At 40.2% G+C, this 21,062-nt stretch overlaps 1 protein-coding gene across 5 annotated transcripts in view; it reads right to left on the bottom strand.

The window, feature by feature from the left end:
• The window catches only part of ptprfa (protein tyrosine phosphatase receptor type Fa), a 206,526-nt gene that overhangs the window by 16,341 nt on the left and 169,123 nt on the right, over positions 1-21,062 (bottom strand). For 3 of the 5 annotated variants that reach the window (XM_066691835.1, XM_066691834.1, XM_066691836.1), the window contains 7 exons: positions 20,532-20,788; positions 19,611-19,692; positions 19,050-19,277; positions 12,904-13,064; positions 8,650-8,762; positions 5,966-5,998; positions 3,787-3,884 (listed from right to left, as the gene is read on the bottom strand). In XM_066691835.1, coding sequence (XP_066547932.1) covers positions 3,787-3,884; positions 5,966-5,998; positions 8,650-8,762; positions 12,904-13,064; positions 19,050-19,277; positions 19,611-19,692; positions 20,532-20,788 — 972 coding nt within the window. The remainder of the gene's footprint in view (positions 1-3,786; positions 3,885-5,965; positions 5,999-8,649; positions 8,763-12,903; positions 13,065-19,049; positions 19,278-19,610; positions 19,693-20,531; positions 20,789-21,062) is intronic. The other 2 variants (XM_066691837.1, XM_066691838.1) reach the window with 1 other exon arrangement.

Raw genomic sequence — 21,062 nt, 5'->3', positions numbered from 1 at the left:
TTAAACAGGCACAAACAAAAAAGGTTTCAGCTCAATGTAGAGATTTTAATTTGTTTTATAGGAAATTACATACAATACAATATTTTGTGAACTGAACTGCTTGAAGAGTCTACCATGATCAAATCTGCATTCATTTTCCTTTCAGAAAACACGGTCGCCATTGGTTCTTACATGTGTGCTTAGTCAAGTGCAGTGTAGCATTTATGAGGGATAACAATTGATAATCAAGTTCCAAACAAAAATGCTTTCATACAGTCTAGAAACTGTCATAGACTCTTGCTTTCATAAACAACCAGGGGTAATCATATAACTTAATTGCAATTGAATAATGATGCCGGGTTATTTTCCTTTGTGGTGTAAAAGTACTGAGCGAGAGCAAATACTAACAGTTATCCCACTATCTATCCCACTGGAACGGAAACTGGTAGGAATGGGGAAATTAATCCATAGTCTAACACCCGGTGATAATCACTCACTAATGAGATGTTGCACATTACAGACTCATGTTTGGAGGAAAACTATTGGCTTTCTTTAAATAAGAATTAGACTTTGCAAATGAAGCGCTGTGAACAAATATAGGATATATCAGGAAAGCATGATTAGGTTTCCGGGTGACGAGTCTTTCTGGAGCATTTGTGAAAAATCACAGTCCTGGTCTTCAGACAACTGGAGTGTGGCAATACTTAGGGATGGCTTGTGGAGGCTGCATTGGATACCTATCTGATACTGTTTGTCAAGGTATAGAATGTCCTGTGAACGTTAGACGACAGTAGGTTGTGTACTGTTTTCAATTTTATTAAATATTGATACATGTGAAGTCAGCGCCCTCTTGTGGCGATAAGCGCTGTTGTTGAGTGATTGTACAGCACTATAAGGGAAACTGAGTGCAATGTTAATAATAAAATCAATCAATAATAAATCTAGTGTTCCTATTAGGAAATGCACTGCAGACTGCTATATTGGAGCTATTCTCATTTTTTTTGTTAAGTGTGTGTGTTTATATTCCGTTGTGTTAGTTGAGTGAGTTAACGCTCTGTGATGAACAGGCATGATGTGTTTCTTGGTAAAGTAATCACGTTTGCCATCAGATGTTCTTGTGTTGGTATGAGGCACCATGTTGTGCGGTAGGGTGAGAGACTTCATCTGCGGCTGTATAACGGTCAAACAAAATTAAAATCTAAAGATCCGATGCTAGATAAAAATGTCTGCGCGCACACACTTCTACATCTACCGGCTTCCTCCCTACATTTCAATGACTGTCACCTGTGGATATAACAGCATTTCAAAGCCAGTGGTGAAATCAGCTGCCTTAATTTAAAAAATGGCCTTATCATCTGTGCCGCCGCCAGGCCACATTAAACCTTTAATTCCTCAATTTCCCTGTCAGCCTTAAAAAATTAACAAGCTATTTTAATATACTGCGAGTGCTTTTCTGGCAGATCCATTATGCCTTTCTAATGTCAAGCACGGACAATCAGACCGTATATGACGCTGACACCTGGAAAGCCGAGGAGGGGAAGAGGTGATTCGGTCTTGGCAGGTAGTTCACCTGCAGCCACACGTCAATTTGATACAATTTGTATCAGAGGACATTTGTTTCTCAAGCCAGTAAAGGCTGGTTTGAAGATGGGCCTCAATTATTACAAAAAAAGTGCTTTGTGGATCTCTCTTTCAATAAATCTTGTTTAGTTGATAAGACAATGACTGACCTGGGAAGAAAGATTTAAAATCAAATATCAGTTCCACTCCCTCAGGAAGAGTGTAACAGAACATTAAAGGGAATCATTTAGAGAAATCTGAAATGAATGAATTGTTCACTAAACTGTAACAGACCAATGCTCCTTTCATTTTAAAACATTACTTTCAATCTTCAATACATTATTACCATGTATATTTCATTCAATTGCATGGGAATTTCCTTACTAAGCCAAAAGGCAGTTACACAGGTAGGTCTTAAAAATACAACCTGTATATAGGGAGAATATATAGACAATTCTGATTGGAATAAAGTGAATCCACACTTCATAAGTTTCTAATACACATATATTTATACATTAAAGTAGGTATTTTAAGCATTTTATCTCAGGTCAGACTTTAATATAGGAAAATGGTACAGGTTTATATATTGGCTTCTATATTTTAATATTGGCAGAGTTTCACAAAAAGGTAAAATAAAATTAAACCTTTACTGTTATGCAGAAGTCAGAGAAAATATAAATGTTAACCCATTTTAAACAGTGCCTTGAGAAAAAAAGTACAGGAATGGAGTCTTTATGGTTAAAAAGGCAATGATTTGCGATTTCTTAACACTGCTTTTCTATAAACAGGAATCAGCAGATCCAGCATTATCCCCTCTGAAACATGGCACTTTAAATGTAAATTTCTCCTCTTGTTGGACTTCAACAACCAATAATCCCTCCTATTCTACAAAAAAATAAAGTCGAGACAAATTTTCTTCTGGGGAAAATACGATTCATACATATTTCAATAACAAGTCTATTTACACTAAAATCTCCTTGAATATGGAACAGAACTGGACTCTCTAATATCCCAAAGGTCAAATGAGTCTTTTTTCCTTCCCGTGCAAGAGTACATAAATTATAATCAAATTACGAGGTACACATTTTTTTTATATATAAAAAGGATTATGCTAGCCATCTTCCTCCAAAACATCATATTGTGGTTTCAGTTAAGGGGATTGGACACGCAGACAGCCCTGGAGTGTGTCAGTATTATTAGAGTGTTATTTTTGATGGAGTGTAATGAACGTGAACAGTGATTGCTCTGAAGGACTGCAAAAGATAAACAGAACAGAAACCCTCTCCAAGGAAATCACAGATATAGGCCAAAAAAAGACAGGGAACTACTATATATTTCATTTTTTTTCCCTTCTTTTTTATTTTCATAGTTTAGTTGTTTTGAAGCTGGGATTGTTCCCTTTATTTGTGTCACGCCATTTCCAGCTTTTTCTTATATTTTTTTCCTCTAATAAAGATAGTCTGAGAGGCTATATCCCCGTTTCCGTCAATCTAATTTCTCAGATACACAGAGCCCCATTGATTGCGGCAAGTCATCAACATTTTAGAGATGTGCATCCGCCAAAATTGCTTGGCTCTAATATTTGTCCTCGAGAGCGCCTGATGAATGCGCGCTCTCATTATTTAAAACCAGTTTTTTTTCTTTGGAGCACCTCATCACTGGGGGAAGAAGTTTTAATTTAAGTGCATCTTAACTCACAAATGCATTTTCCTGAGCTGTGCGGTTTTTCATTAATTTGGTTACAATAAACAATCTTGCAACTTCAGCGCAGAAACGCGACAACTGACGTGACAGGAGCTTGCGATTCAAGTGGATAATTTAAATAAGGAGGCTGTTGGATGTTTGTTTATGCTGCTCAGATTTCTTTTAGTTCTTAAAACCCTGTGTTATGCTGGCTTACTTCTACAGGATAAGAAGCCGAGAAAAGCAGGAAAAAGGCAATTTCTTATGCTTATTTCTACACTCTGAAATAATAAACATCACAATACAAGCTAGTCCACATATTTGAAGTACAAGTCTGTGTAAACAAAAATACAGAAGTGTATGTGGAAAAAATTGGAAACTGCCAGTAATAATGTACGAAATGGAAAAGTAGAAGCTGCCATTCATGACTAGTAATGAATGATATAAAGTACAGATAGCCGAATATGTATTTGTGCATCTTACTGTTCATAGACACCTGACTTATTGCATAGCTGGGGAAAGGGGAAGGCGGAGTCTTCTTTGAGTTAATATTAGGACTCTTACCTCATACTCTTGAGAGAAGCGCAGCCCGTCATTGGCCTTGAGTCTCTCGATGTGGTCGGCGAGGTCGCTCACGGAGATGGGAGGGTGCTCTCTCATGCCTGGATATACAGGAGACACGAAAAACACAATGGAGGATGCACGGGTGAGACCGGGGTCAGTGGAGAGCCCAGACATGAAACGAAACAAAAAAAACAGTGCAACAAGATATCAATACACATGACGCTGCAAAAAACGATGCGTGTTGGTGGGAAGCGCAGAGCTCAACGATGCATAGAGGACGTTCACTCGGGTACAAAAACTGTGACATGCTGCACAAAAGTGAGGCTGGCGGGACACAGGTGATGGGCATGAGCGACTGAGCATGCTCATGTGTTAGCGTCAGTGCTGGCTGAAGCAGACACTTTTAGTGTTGACAATACCGAAGGAGTGGGGGGTGGGAAGGTGGGGGTGGGGAGGCACAAAAGAAAACTATAAAAAACACAAATTAAAAATCACTTCAGTTAACTTTCACAGAGCCTGTGATCATTCTCAGACTGGTTGCCAAAACTGTTCATAACCATATCAAGATGAGGCTCTAAACACAGCAGTTTAAGATGTGTTTAAGAAGTTTAAAATGAAAAGTAACGCCAAAACTTAACTAAGTGCAGCTTCTACTCTTACTTCTGAATGCGAAACACCTGCTCGAGAGTTTCTCATACAGATTTATTGTGGGTGTTTAAATCGATGGTTTATAACTTGTCTGCCACACAGAATTCCCCTCACTGTAGACCATAGCCAGCACTATGCTAAACGGGATTTTAAAATGCATGACATGCAGCACAGTATTTCGAAATGCTGAGTAATCTTAATTCTGAGAGAACTGTTTATCCAAAACTCAAATATAAATTGTCTTTGTGTGTTGCGTATCTGACATCTTTGAAAGGCCCACAAATATTGGTAAATAATTTAGTATCATTGAATATTACAAACACACACACAGACAAAATAGTTAGTCAGACATTCATTCGATTCCTGGAGGGTTAGATATTGCAGAACGTCTGAGATGAAAGAGGAACTGATTATATTCTTCAATGGTGTTTGTTCACAAAGTGTTAACCTTCTGAAATACTTCAAAACATTCTGAAAATACACTAAAGTAAAGCCATTTTAAAAATCAATATGCTTGGGATGCTTTGTTTAGTAAAGGGGCTACAATATAGAGCATGCAGTGCGTTACATTTTTTCATCAATCTGTACGTAAACACAATGAGTTTAATTCAAGGCTTTCTCTACATCGTAATAACATTCCTTAGTTAAATCATTGAGTTATGCATTGAGTAATCTATCCATCTATATATACGCACACAAACTACAATGTCCTTGTATCAATGCATCTACATTGTAGTTTCTTATATACTCTTATACATTGAAAAAATGAGATTGAATCTGACACTCCCTTTTTCAGAAAATATTCTACTAATAGAAGTCTTAACCCATTTAAATGATGTTATTAGCTTTCAGCAGGTGCAAAACAAATTGTAAATTGCTGAAGTGGTGAGATGTTCTGGGTAGGTAATACATTTAAATGAGAAATATCAAACACTTTTGATTAAAAGACTGGTCTTATATTAAGACACTTTCTCTGCATCTAATTAAACATGGGGAAGGATCAAGTCAAATAATATTCAATATGATAAACAGGCTCTCTCAAGCACAGTGATCTCCTGGGCATGTCCTGAGGCCAAAGATCGGCTATGACCCTAACATAACAAGTATAATACACTCCATTGATTAGCTGTGGTAAATCTTTACTTTTTAAAAAAACAGTTATGAAAGCCAGCCTGTGAAAAGGAAATGAGTGAGGAAAATTAAATTAAACTGGAGCCATTAATCATGTTAGAAATCAAATTCACAGACACGGTACAACTGCTTTGAGTGGAAATGACCTTCATGACACACTGAGGGGGAAAAAAAAGTGAAGAGAAAGAGAAAAGGACAAGAGCGAGAGAGAAAAGATTATAGAGTGAAACAAACAAACAAAAAAACAAAAAAACAAAAAAAAAAATATATATATATGTGTGTGTGTATATTTATATTTAGAAAATACATATACACACACATATATATTTATATACACAGCACGAGAAAGAGAGAGAGAGAGAAAGAGATAGAAATATACACAGGAGGAATAAAAACTAACTTGAAATGTTCGGGCAACTGGGGGCACTGGGACCTGTGGAGAAAAGATTGGGGCAGGAATAAAAAAATAGAGTATCTTTTTCATTATGATGATGAAGATGAATATTATTAATATTATTCAAATTAAATTAAACTATGGTGCTCTTTTTCTTTTTTTGTTTTCAAATAAAACTAAGTTACAGAAAAGGTCTTGAAAGAGAAGAAATGTCGAAAAAAGGGATGAAAGGAGAAGATGCATGTTAACAGTGCAAGCTGCGACTATTGGGACACCCAGAAGAGAGAGAGGTCACACAGAGGGAGACAGGGAAAGCCTGAAAAAGCAAACGTGAAAATAAACTTGGTCCTGTCAAACCGCCTACACAAGATTTCTGATGATCTTGCTGAAGACTGCGTCACAACTTTGCATGCCATACTTGCCTTCTCTCGAGTGGGCTCATTGCATTTGTACAACCAAATTTATCACTTAAAAAGCAACTTAGAACGCCTTGCATCTTCTCCTTTCTCTTCTTCTTTTTCTTATTAGCAAAAAATTCTCCACCTAGTGGTTTCTTAGTGGTCAGTCTGTTCTGACATTATTATAACCACTGCACTGCACCTGCTTTCATAATAGGCCTTCCTTACACGTGATCTGGCCCTCTATTTTCAACATTTTATAAATGATTACATATGTATTTACGTATAGTTATCAGAGTAATTAAGCTCGAGTCTTCAACCACGATCAGAGCAATTAGAGGAAACAAGTTTGTTTCCCTTGGGGTCCCTTCTCAGAAAGTGGAAGAGGAGAGAAAGAGAGCGAGAGATTGGGCACAACAGTGAGCACTGCAATGAGAAACAGGACCCTCTCCAGTGAATCAGCCTATTTAATTCCTCTATAAAGTTCAAAGGGATAGAATGATGATTCTGGTGAATTAATATCTTTAATTACCTCAGACTGCTGTAGTTTGTGGAAAGAGGGCAGAATGGAGAATTGTGACTTTTACATTTTCTGCCAAACTTGTTTTTTCTGCCCTTACCTTCAAAGTAATAAGACAAGGCATCATTTCCAGATTTGTACATGAAATGAAAATCAGCTGAACTGTTCCCTTTAGGGTTGTCATCTGACTAATAACTGAAGGGTTTGAGTTTCATTTAGGAGAGATATTTTCCCATAGTCTCTCTTAGCTTTGTGTTTAATCCTTGATTATTGCATGGTGGAAAAGACGAGTTTCACTGGGTTTGGCTGAAGACTGAATCAGAAGGTTGTGGAAAATCAGCTTACAGAAGGGACAAAGACTGTGCATACTTGATCTCCCATCTGCCTTTAGCACACACTGCTAAAAACAATCCTAGATGGCAACACAGCAAGGGATACGGAGGTGTCAACACAGCGCTGAATTTCTGTAGCAGGAATCGCCATAAATCAGAACCCGCAACATGGGTCTATTGTTAACATATGACAGAGAGCACGCCTGCATCAAGACCTCGAATCTCTTGCCTTGTGCACCCTGCGGTTCACACTGAAAGAAATAATGTGGAGGGCTTCATGTGGGCCACTCTACCTATACATTTCAGTGGTCTGTGAACAGTACTTATTCTCAGACTCTAATGTTTACTCCCAGTTTAACTGGCTGCCGACAGGGGCCTGATTTCCTCTGCTGGGAGCCGCAGGTCCGTACTAGTGCCGGCACAATGCACCTTTCTCAATGTGTCAGAGGGGGCGGAGTCAGAAGCCAGATCTCTGTCAGGTGACCAGATGTAATATGGAGGCCGCATTCTTGATCCGGCCCGCTATCAACAGCATAATTACTGAAGCCGGGAATGCCGGCTAAAAGTCAGTGATATGACAATAACAGACAGGCTACCTACTCATCGTCACACAGTGCTGAGAGACCTGGCTTTGTTCATCCCATCAGATGCCCCTTCTGTATCTAAATGGGAACCTAATAAGTTCTGTTCGGAGGCAGGAGAAAATTGAAATGACAAAAAACACTGTGAATTGAGCGAAGTTGAAGCAGTATAGTTTCCCCAACATGAGGCATTATGCTCTTATGTGGTGAATTACTGAAATAAACAAAAATCCATAGTTTCTGTAACCGTAGCAAAAGTAGAAAGCAAGCATACAAAAAAAATCTGCCGCTAGACAAATCTACTCTTGATACAGCAGTCACTGTGAAAGTGGAACTCACTAGGTGTAAGAATGGCTTTTATTATTGTTTTTTCTGTTCCATTTCTGCCTTTTCACATATTCTATTCTTTTTTCTTGCGGTTTCAGTTCAGATTGTTTTTTATGACTCTAACATGTCCATTAATAGATTACTGACTTTTGGGGGAAAATAAATCCTGTGGAAACAATGGGCTGGGAGAGCAAATCTCAGACTTCACAGTGTTTCACCAAACCCTTTGAAACCACTGAAGATCCTTCAACCGCACACGTCTTCATTACTAGATATCAGAAATCTTTGCAGAATCTTTATTTGTTTATTGGGTGGGGGTGGGGTGGGGGTGGGGTGGGGGTGGGGTGGGTGTGGGGAGGGCAGAGGCAACCATTAGTAAGCATGAAAAACAACCATCTTGGGAAACCCATAAGATCATCACAGAACACGCAGAATGGAGGGTTCTGGAGTTTTGAGCTCATTTATACGGTGCCAGGAAACTGCAAATGGTCGAAAACTCCCATTCTGCGCATTAAGCAGGTTAAAACTGTACCTGGGGTCTGATAATTTAGCCGCCTCATCTCCACGGGATCTGAAGAATGGGCCAGCAGGGAGTCCTTTACCCCACCAGAGTGGTCATCCTTGGGTGAGGGAGAGCCGCGTTTCCTGTAAATACAAATCGGAAGCATGTCAGCGTCACAGGCAACGGAGCGTTCGCCCAATTCCTTGGCACCGTTCACGGGTCTGCTTAACAACTGCAGATCCACTAAATGCCAATGTCAAATTGCATACTAACTGCACATTAATCCAACCAGTGTGGTTTGTAATGTTGGCAGAGGAGAGAAGTCTGTGTGGAACTCATTTTCAGCAATCACACAGTTTTGATCGTACTGTATTAAACCTGCTGAATTAAGTCATTAAAAAATGGAAATCGGTAGAATGTTACAGCACTATCTGCCCTTAAAACACACATTTAAATGCTTTTCAAGAGTACCCTGCTTGAGATCCATTGCCTCTTTCTGGTTTCAGGTTTTTATTTTTTATTTTTTAATCAGGGCGTACATATATCAGAAGTATTACCATTTCCCAGGTGGGTACATTTGTTTGTGAAGCAGGCACTTATGTCTTAGCTGGAGTGAATGTAGGGACTCGTTTTTTGGAGCACTTGTTAAACATTTAATTTCCAAGCCTGATTAAAGGAAAAACAAGCAGAAACTATCATTACCGTATCAGCTGGATGGTACAACACTGGCTAATTATTCTGTTTCGGCACCTGTATTTATGAACGCGTTTGCTTCAGGTAGCAACACACATTTCGCCACTCCGCATCTGCATGCTAATTGGGAGAGGAGCACATCTGTCGGCACTCGAGAGATCGAGATCTGCGATGGGCGCCACTCAAAGCCAAACAGAGGAATTTCACATTTCATTTCACTCCATTTACAATGTTCTGCGCACATTAACACCTTGCCTTGAACCCACTTTATAAAACATATGCAGATCTGAACGGATTGTGTAAAAGCCCCTATTCTTGTCCTCAGCCCTACAGTCTAACTATGTCTCAACAGCAATCTCTGGCAAAGACACTCTTCTTAATTTTGACTAGGTTCCTTCCCTGAGGGTTAGTGATAATAAGAATTGAGTCTCGTTCACACTTTAATGCAAAGACAAGCCTCTTTAGTGCTACTAGTCCATGCTTAAATTGCAGCGTAACATAAATATGTGGAGATAAATGAAGGTTTTTGGCCCTAGTTCAGGATTTAGGTACTCTTAAAACTGGAGGTTTGGAAAAACAAGAGAAAAGAAGCCCTGTATTTACCTCACCTGTATTTAAAACAATGTTTCAACAACCTCCACACTTTATACAGTACAGAATGTGCTGTCAGTATGCAAAGGGATAATCATATCTACCTGCTGAGAGTTCAGACTGAGTTGGAGACTATTTATTCAATCAGTTAAAGAGGTAAAAAGCATTTCTACATCTGAAAGGACTTCACTATTGACTCATTTGATTTTAAGTGTGGGAATAATCAAGCTGCTGATTCTGACTGTTAAAGAAACTGAAATGAGATAAATAAATTCTAGCTGGCAGGCCACTTCCAGTTTTTCCACTTGAATACCAAAAACCAAGACATTTCAGTATCTTAAAGTCGGGCTGGGGCAGAGGACAAAAAACATTCAAATAAAACTTGTGCGAGGACAAGGGTGTACCATGCAAGACAGATAGTACCCACCGTTCTTGTTTGCTGTATCCACATGCAAGCAGAGAAAAAACAAAAAACAAAACAAAAAACAGACAGTCAAAATTAAATTACTGTCCATCAATTCCACAGATGCCACCTAGCATCTGCCTTTCAAGGGAAATGACACCTGACTTACGAGCTTTTCACTTACCCTTGGATTGGGGTTTATTCAGATGTCTTCGGTGACATTTAGAAAATGAGTTTTCGCTCGCAGTCTTGTGAAGGCACCAATATAATCCCTGTGGCTGTCTGATAATCTTTAACTAGGTTTTTACTCCCTTTGACAAGATTTCTTTAAGAAGATCAAACTGGCTGGGGAGTGGGTGTGGGGGTGCTGTGCTATTGGGAACATTAACAAGCATTTCCTGGCTCACAGTAAGATGTTCAATACAGGATTCAGCAGAGGCCAAATCACTCAATATTGCACTGCTGCCTTTTCACCAATTATACTACTCCACTTGTAGTATGGGGATCAAGAGTTGCAACAAAGAGGAATTTTCATATGCTGCCCTTTATGGGATGGCAGATTGTTACACAGTCTAACCTGTGGAAATTTACTCTGGAACAAAGTACAGTTTGCTGAAGTTCTCCGTTAGACTCTAATGCCATCAGGAAGCGCCGCACCAAAAACCATCCGTGAAAAGTCAACCGTCAAGTTCTGACAAAATTCACAGATGGTAACAGCAGGGGCCCTTTGAAAAATTGAAGCCAACTCATTCTGTGTTCTCTCATTACTGGGAGATACCCATGTAAAAATGCCCCATGGAAAAGGGTCTTAGAGACACATCTGTACAATGCACTAGTTAGAGCTCATCTGGATACTGTGTACAGTTCTGGGCTCCACAGATATCACTGCTCTAGAGGCAGTATCTAATTTAAGGTTAAATTGTGTATTAACACTATCAGCAAGTCATGGAATTAAAATCTTCACCGTGGAAGAAAAAAAACTTGATCCCTAGCATACTCTGTACAGGGTTTATATAAGAAACAAAACCAGAGAAGGGAGTGGGTGGAAATTTGAATTAAGAAAACAGAATTATTACGTGATGATGTCTGCAAATGTTGCTTTAAAATGTGAAGATCATCAGAATAATGTGGTTTGATGTATTGAAGCATTTCCCCTTTTGAAAAAAAAAATTCTATTTCCACTCTATTCTTATGCCTCTGTAATCTGCGCTTCCTGGACAGCTGAAGACGCTTTTAATTGAGCGCTGGGCTCGTTGCTTCAGGATTTAAAGACTGCCCATGCATTATAACCTCCCAGGACGGGCAAAGCTCGGAGGCGTGCGATACTGGGGATAGAAGTGAGGAGCGATGATGTCATAGCGTTATGAATAACTGTTCAAGTGCATCTTCTACACTGAAATGTTGGTCTAAGAATGAAGAGAACACACTAAAAAAAAAATGCACTATCAATTTTACTTTGGTCACTAGAGCCTAGCATATGTATAGGATTATATGAATTTTAAGTTATGTATAAAGTGTACAGTCAAAAATAATTGGGGTCCTTACATGCTGGTATCTCTAAGATGTCTTTAATATAAGTCCAGTGGCATGAAAAGAGATAGAGACATACATTTGAATTAGTGGGGCGATGCTTTTTTCTAAGCACTGCATGCTCCAGTCATCAATTACCATTTCCACTAATGGCAAGATTTACATTTTGAGTGTATGTGTGTGTGAGAAAAAAACATATGGAATATTGATTGATATTAATTATTATGTATTTAAATGTTCAGACGAAAACAAAAAAGTCATAAAGGCATTAAAGAAAAGAGACACGTTTTTGGGACTAGGAGTCAAGACTTCCATTTTCTATGTCATTTAGGACACAACTTAAAAATCATGTACTATACAGTACAATGCACAAACAGAGCTGCTTTCCTTAACTGCCCAACAGTTATCAATCTGAGCTATTATTAGAGATTCGGTTGTGTAGCTCCCCATAGCACAGCAGTCAGCAATTTAAGATTACTTGCCTAAGGATAACTGCATCAGAGTAAAGCAGAAGAAGGCTCCATTGCTAACTAGGGAAAAACAGTCATATAAGGGATGATAATTCCCCTTTTCTCTAACAGAACTACAGACATACAATTTGGAGGCTAAAGGATATCCACGTGAACTTTTCAGAGGAAATTTACATTTGATATGAAAGGAATAGGAACTGTTTATTGTGCATATCTGTTGTATCAGATGTGACCTACATTTTGAGTCATGATACTCTGCATTGATGTGAATTTAAGTGAGTCAAGTCTAAAATGCAACAACATCTATCCTGTCAGAGGGGTATTTATGGTAGCTAATCCTTACTTTCCCAAGTGTACATTTACAACACTGTTTTGTGTGGATGGTGGCTGGGACAGTTGAAGATGTTGACCTGTAGCAGAAGCCCATTATTATGCATCACAATCAAAAACACACATCCGGGACAAATCAGATGTTTTCTACACTAGTCTTGCAAACCCACAGTAGTCGTGTACGTTTTATACATAACTTTACATTGTCTATGATCAGCAGTGACTGGACACCGAGCCAAGCCTGAAAACTGGGGAGGTGCAGCTCACCTCTTGAAGAGCAGGATGGCGATGACAATGATGATGATAAGTATGACAGCCAGGACCGGTCCCATCACCCACAGCATCTCCGGCTCCTCTGACTTGTTCGACATCCTGTTGTGCATCTCCACTGTGATGGGGTCTGAGTACGGACTGGCCGCAAATGTCTTCTGCATGGGAGGAAAGCAAGACAAAGATCCTGGAGTTAGAGGAGAAGACACAGAAAAAAATGAAGGACAGGAGACAGAGGCTGCTGGGAAATGGATGACAGCAGCAGTGGGGTTTATCATCTAATGGGAGAAGTGTGAAGTAGCAGCCAGATTGATGAAATAAACTGAGAGGGTTATAGCGTTTCTCCCAGTGAATAAGAGCTTCATACAAGCGAACCCAAAACTGCACTAGACCTGCCTGTGATGCTCCTTTTCTCTATTTCATTGCTAAACAGGAAAATAAATCAAGTTGCGGAATAAAATAAAAAAAACTTAAATGTGACAAAATATGGCTTATGTTATATATGAGGATGTCTGCATGCATTTCAAATGGTTTCTACGACTTTTTCATTGAAAGTGGAAGTGACAGAAAACTGTCGGAGAAAGCTTTATAAATAAAATCCTTCAAGCCTAAAGCGAAAGTGTGAAAAAGGCAAGATTTATCATTTGTGTTGTTCCTAATACTTTATGATTTAACAATACAAATTCTAAACCTTATGGTGAGATGGGCAATTTATTTTTTTCACCACACTCTTCTCCTTTTCCCTCATCTCACTGATTTACCACCCTAAGCTACAATATTCATTTCCCAAGCCCTGATCTAACCAGCACCAAATAACAATGACTTTATTTTGTAATCTAATCTACACTAATCGGGTTTATTTAATGAGTTACGAAATGCTGCAAGAGATCTAGACAACCATAAAAGACATGAGCGGACTTTAAAATCTTCAAAGCAGAATAAGGATGAGCCGGTGACTGTGATTACTGCCACCTAATCATTTTAGTAACACATCTCAACCACTGTTGGGAAAAGCAGACAGGTAAATGGGAAAGGGAGTTTTTGCAGTTCTAATAACTAGAAGAACAATCTGATTCTCTTCACTAGTGTGACTCCACAGTGTGACAGAAAGGAGACTGCTTTAGCCAACTAAAATGAGACAAGTTTAGATTCCCCCTGCTTTAACTTTATAGATTCTAAAGGCCTTTGCACACCGGATCCGAAGATGTATCCAATTTTTACGTACGTGAAAAGAAGAAAAGCTTCACTATCTCACCTTGCACACGGAGTCTGTAATTGTCGTACACCGGTGATGCGTCAATTTTGGAATCGAAAATAGGTTGATTTGACGCGATTTTATGTGCGTTGGCCACATAAGGAATCACAATCATGAGGAAGGCATGTGGACTGATGGAAAAGCTTATCATCTGTGTGACTAACCAGAAAGAACTATACAACAAAGTAAATAAATATAGATCAACAATATATGGCAAGCTATCGCGCAGGAGCTGGGCATAAATGGTACCTTGATGGAGCTAGAAAGTAGTTAAGCACAGATAAACAACAAATATGTGACTTATATTATTTAAAACGATTTGCACTTAGAAACCAAACACATATCAAAAAAACATACTTGGAGATGTTCTCCATTTTCATGATGCCACCGTTCCTCCTAAGCATACCAAGAGAACCTGCAGCATCTAAGTGATTTTATTTAATTGCACAGATTGTATGGAAGATTTAAATAAAAATAAAACAGTGAGGGAAAAAAGCATTTGATCCCCTGCTGATTTTGTACATTTGCCCACTGACAAAGAAATGATCAGTCTATAATTTTAATGGTAGGTGTATTTTAACAGTGAGAGACAGAATAACAGCAAAAAAATCCAGAAGAACGCATTTCAAAAAAGTTATAAATTGATTTGCATGTTAATGAGGGAAATAAGTATTTGATCCCCTATCAATCAGCAAGATTTCTGGCTCCCAGGTGTCTTTTATACAGGTAACGAGCTGAGATTAGGAGCACTCTCTTAAAGGGAGTGCTCCTAATCTCAGCTCGTTACCTGTATAAAAGACACCTGTCCACAGAAGCAATCAATCAATCAGATTCCAAACTCTCCACCATGGCCAAGACCAAAGAGCTGTCCAAGGATGTCAGGGACAAGAGTGTAGACCTACACAAGGCTGGAATGGGCTACAAGACTATCGCCAAGCAGCTTGGTGAGAAGGTGACAGCAGTTGGTGCGATTATTTGCAAATGGAAGAAACACAAAATAACTGTCAGTCTCCCTCGTTCTGGGGCTCCATGCAAGATCTCACCTCGTGGAGTTTCAATGATCATGAGAACGGTGAGGAATCAGCCCAGAACTACACGGGAGGATCTTGTTAATGATCTCAAGGCAGCTGGGACCATAGTCACCAAGAAAACAATTGGTAACACACTACGCCGTGAAGGACTGAAATCCTGCAGCGCCCGCAAGGTCCCCCTGCTCAAGAAAGCACATGTACAGGCCCGTCTGAAGTTTGCCAGTGAACATCTGAATGATTCAGAGGAGAACTGGGTGAAAGTGTTGTGGTCAGATGAGACCAAAATCGAGCTCTTTGGCATCAACTCAACTCGCCGTGTTTGGAGGAGGAGGAATGACCCCAAGAACACCATCCCCACCGTCAAACATGGAGGTGGAAACATTATGCTTTGGGGGTGTTTTTCTGCTAAGGGGACAGGACAACTGCACTGCATCAAAGGGACGATGGACGGGGCCATGTACCGTCAAAGCTTGGGAGAGCAGCTCCTTCCCTCAGCCAGGGCATTGAAAATGGGTCGTGGATGGGTATTCCAGCATGACAATGACCCAAAACACACAGCCAAGGCAACAAAGGAGTGGCTCAAGAAGAAGCACATTAAGGTCCTGGAGTGGCCTACCAGTGTCCAGACCTTAATCCCATAGAAAATCTGTGGAGGGAGCTGAAGGTTCGAGTTGCCAAACGTCAGCCTTGAAACCTTAATGACTTGGAGAGGATCTGCAAAGTGGAGTGGGACAAAATCCCTCCTGAGATGTGTGCAAACCTGGTGGCCAACTACAAGAAACGTCTGACCTCTGTGATTGCCAACAAGGGTTTTGCCACCAAGTACTAAGTCGAAGGGGTCAAATACTTATTTCCCTCAATAACATGCAAATCAATTTATAACTTTTTTGAAATGCGTTTTTCTGGATTTTTTTGTTGTTATTCTGTCTCTCACTGTTAAAATACAACTACCATTAAAATTATAGACTGATCATTTCTTTGTCAGTGGGCAAACGTACAAAATCAGCAGGGGATCAAATACTTTTTCCCTCACTGTATTAGCCAACTCAAGCTGGCCTACATAAATTGAGATAAAGATGAAGGAAATTAACTTCAGCACATCACTGCCAGAATATTGCACTAAGTATATTTAATACTGCTTCCTGATCCCTTTCTGAGATAAGATGTGTTTGTGAGCACCTTTTGTGACAGATTGCAGGAGGCACTGTGAATGCAATGAGTCACACTTCCAGTTCCCCTCTACCTGTGGGCAAGGCCTAGCTACTTCAGGGACCCAGGATCTTCAGACGAGTGTGAGAGTGTCACTTTGCTCAGCTGCAGGGGCTTCCAGTGCGGTTCTGGCAGGAGAGCCGGGTGTGATTATTATCGTTTTGGAAAAAAATAGGGCCGCTTGACAACCTCGGGGCCTGAGCCATATCAGAAGACGTCTGAGGAAACGATGAAAGTGGCTTGGCTCAAAAATAAAACTATTTCAAATCCAATACAGGTGACAGGAGTCTGGCCTGCTAATATTCTACCCACCAGCTTATTCAGAGTGATATATATATATATATATATATGTGGTGTGAGCTTTAGTCCTAACTAGGTCCTTTACTATTTCACAACAATAACATAACATTCAGTAAGATAGAGAATTGCAGCCAAAATATATTTAGAGTTGCCTAGAACGCACCTCAGTAATACTATATTAATCACAAACTTGATTTAGTTGTTTGCAGCAAAAGGTTAACGCACTGCGCAATTCCGTGATATTCTAATAAAATTCAGTCAAATTGAATTAAACTATTAACATGTTATAATTAATTTTAAGTAACAAGATGATTGTCAATGCAAATTCCTCCTGACAGGTTTAGCATGTTATTATATTAGAAAACTAGTCTATAAATAGTCCGTCTTCCAGATGCTAAACTAATAAGAAATTCTGTAAGCCATCCGTAAAGGACAACTGTGATGTAACAATAAGATGGTGTACTACACGGTGCTGGGAGTCATTCCTCAGCAGAGACCGGAGTATTAGAAAGAATGCAATATTGATAGAGAGAATATGTATATCTAGTGTATGTTTATTCATTCTATATTCAGAGTCCTTTTAATTTTTTTTCCATAACAAAATGGTTCCCTCTCTGTGCCACCAGAGTATGGAAGGAGAATAAACAGTACCATTAGAAAAATCACAATCTTTTGATCCCTTTGAATGACTTATGGTTTTCTTCTTACTACAAATTCACAATGGGAAGATGGGGGTGGGGGGTAAATAAACAACAATAGCGAGAAGCACCCTCAGGCGACTGAGCTAGTGGCCATCTTGGGAAAGCAGCAGTGAGTTTTGGGTAAGCTAATGGGGTCAAACTTAAAAATGGCACATGTGATTAATGGCATCTCCTACAGAGTGGTACAAACACTATCCTGGGAGGTTGTGTATATATATGTATTTATAGGTTACGCTTCATTCTGAACTTTGAAAATGTTATTTACCTCTTCTCTTTCCTATACTTAAAAGCCTGGGATGAAAAAATAAAAGGTTTTAATAAACAGGGGATAAAACAAAAACATCAGGCTCATAAACACAAGAGTGATGAAACTCAGCTGCAGATATCTTTTTTTGGTAATGAATAAGACCCTTAGTCATACCAGACACCATCTTTAAAATCGCCCCAGTACTCGAAACGGTAATGCATCCTGTTTATCAGAGGGAAGCAGGAAGAGAGCTCGGGGCTTGTGACGTACAGAAGCTCGTCTGGTGGCTGACCCCCACTCCAGTGGGCTCGCTCCCTATCTCTCCCCCTGCCACTGCCTCCCCTCATTGCTTTAAATTATCACACTGTTTATACACTCAGCATCTATCATCCAATTTCACACTTCCGAGCTTGTTTACCAGCCTGAGGAGCTACAGAAAGCAACTGCCCCCCCCATTCTCACATGTCTCTGGCCTGTTAATTGCCTGGGCAGGATATCTTGCTATGAAATATGAGATTATTAGGCTGTGGTTCAAATGTTTCGCCTTTTCTATAAAGTTTGTTTTCATAGTAAATTAAATATAATTAATTTTGTGGTGTTGTTCGCCTGGCTAGTTCTGCCCCTACCTGTCATTACACTGAAGACAGAATCGCGCCCCTTGTCTCGGGATGAGTGCAACACGCAACACGGAGTGACGCCTGTCTGACCTTGAGGTGAGGACACCAGGGTCGGGCACAGAGACAACCGCGGGAGGAATGGATGCCGTTCAAGTCTTTTGCAGAGAGCCGTGTTATTTACATCTTTCAGCAGAAAGGGATGATTAATGGCAAAGCTCTAAGGTTAATTTACAGTTGGCTTCAAGGGAGATTGTTTGTATTTGTTTCCCTCTGCGCTGGAAACATAGAGGCACATTTTCCTGTAAGCAGTACCGCAGAAACACATTTGAAGGTGTTTCAAACAAATGCACCCAGAAAAAAATGAACATTATACGGATACGGGGGTCCTTCTAAACAGACCACTTCTTAATTTTCTGATTTCAGGAAATATTAATCTTCATTGTACCAGTATTTTCACATCATTTACAAATATTCTACCATCAGCCAGCCAACATTTATTAATCTCCTAGGAAAAAGACATATGTTGGGATATGTTGGTGATAAGAGTGGGATTTGTTGATGTATTGAAGACCTCACCCACTGGGTTTGTAAATATCACAAGTCTGAGCCAGAACATTGCTTTACCCAGCCCCCTGTATAAAAAGCTATTTAATTTTTTCTGTATGTGTGCATTTCCTTGGAATCAGCTAGTTTATCGCAGACAGACATTTATCCACTTTTCTACAATGTCAGCGAAAAGCCTGGCTCCCAGAAAGAACGAGTGAGTGCAGGTAACGTTCAAACCTGGTTCTCTCCTGCACTCATGTCTCTGTCCTCCAGCGCAGCCAGCACGAAGCACAGGTATTTCTGCAGCCCAGGCAGTGGCTTGTTGTAGAAGCCGTGGTACATCTTCTCGTCTCCCAGGGTGAAGGTTTCGGGGAGGGAGGTCAGCTTGGCGGCGATGTAAGGCTTCAGGTTGTCGGTCTGCCTCCTTCGCCGCTTCAGACTGGGGTTCTCGCTGGACTCCAGGAGCTGTGGCACATGGCACAGACAGGTAGGCCTCAGTTTCAGAGCATATTGGGACATATCTGTGTTTCTGTATTCCTCTCCAAAAAAAAAATGGAATTCTAAAGTGGCATTCTAAACTACAGCTTCCCTAAAGCCACACAGTCCCTGCTCTCCATCTTGAAGTGCTGTGAGGAATATTAAGGAAAAGATCGCTTAGGTGAGTATTGAGGCTTAGGCCAGTAAGACCCTCATTACCCAGCATGCAGCACAGCGGTGGAACACCACCCTCAATTACCGAGCCGCAGGGGCCTGGGACTGTGCAACTCAGCTGTGCAGTACAGACAGAAAAACTCTTACGTCGTCCAGATCCATCTCGTCCGGGTTCTCCCACCTCTTGGAGTTATCTGGTGTGACCGGCACGACCACGATGTAGTACCACCTGTGCAGATGAACACAACTAGCTGATTTAACACACCAATATTGTCATCAAAGCAAATGTTCCTCCAACCTATACATATTTTGTAATAGTCTGCCTGTTAAGTGTACACATTTATAATTGAGATTGTTCTCTTTGTTTCTCACATGCACATTGTTTTGCATTGCTTATAAATATTAAGGCTAATATTCAATCTCACCTTGGGACAAATGCTTTTTGTTTGCTTGTTTTGCTTGACTGACAGAATAAACAATTTATTGTGGAAATCGTCTGTCACTAAAGCCTTTGATTTGACTCTTTCAAGGTCCTAAAGCATACAATGTTGCCTGCACAGAATTGAAAAGCTAAAAAAGGGAAAATAAAGTTTCTATTCTTGCTGAAATAAACACTTGAACTTTAATTCTCCTCCACCAAAATCCCTTTCCATTTATAAAAGCATACCGTGTGAAATTGCATTTTAAACACGAGTCTCTTAACCTTTATTAGCAATGATTATTTTTTCTTTAAAAAGCTGCCTCTTAAGTAAATTGCTTGCTCCATTCAGCACCTACCGTACACGCCATTGCCATTTTATTACCGGAACTTTTGTCTCTGAAGCTCAGTTGTAAGTTTTATAATCATGGCATGCAAACAGGAATCAAGAAACAAAAAAAGATAGACTGGCTGTGGGAATAAAATGAAACCCTTTCTGGTTATGGGTGCTTTCAGAGCTCTACAAAATAACCAGAGAGGCAAATACAGTGAGAAGAAAAGAGGTGACATGATTCAGCATTCATACAATTCAGGACTCTAGGAGGCATTTCAAGATGGCCCTGGGCATTTGTTGACGAGAGGATACCCACCTGACGTGCGCTTTGGTCTGCACTTTCGGCAGGTTGATGGTGAGCTTCCCGTCCTCCTCCTGGCCCCGGCTGTAGTGGACTGGCTTGGTCTTGAGCAGGTCAGGGGCGGTGCGGATGGACACCACCTGTTGCAGGCCCCCCGCAATGTTCCCCCGGCTCATCAGCACGAAGGAGTAGTCTGTGTCGGGCTGCAGCTTGGTTATGAGCTTACGCTTGAGGTTGCCCTGGACCTCCACGCTCTGCTGGTTGTAAAGGATCTGGAAGGCAAGGAAGAGCATGATCATAAACCTCTAGTCTCATGCCATTGGGCGGGGTCTACTTCCCACTGGTGACTTTCAGCAGGCTGCATAGAAGGTCTTTTTGGGCTACAGTAGGTGAATGACACTCACTGTATCAAGGTTAAGACCTGTGATCAAATTCAGAGCAGTTTTGAAGACCTCTGTTCACGCAGTTACCTGTATCTCCAGGTTTTAGTCATCTTTCAGTTCAGAGGTGTTTAAGAATAAGAAATTCCTACCAATATCGTAAAAG

This window comes from Amia ocellicauda, chromosome 19 (assembly GCF_036373705.1).
Source record: "Amia ocellicauda isolate fAmiCal2 chromosome 19, fAmiCal2.hap1, whole genome shotgun sequence".
Classification (NCBI taxonomy): domain Eukaryota; kingdom Metazoa; phylum Chordata; class Actinopteri; order Amiiformes; family Amiidae; genus Amia; species Amia ocellicauda.
Note: the sequence above shows the minus strand (reverse complement) of the source record. Positions and strands in the feature narration are given on the sequence as shown.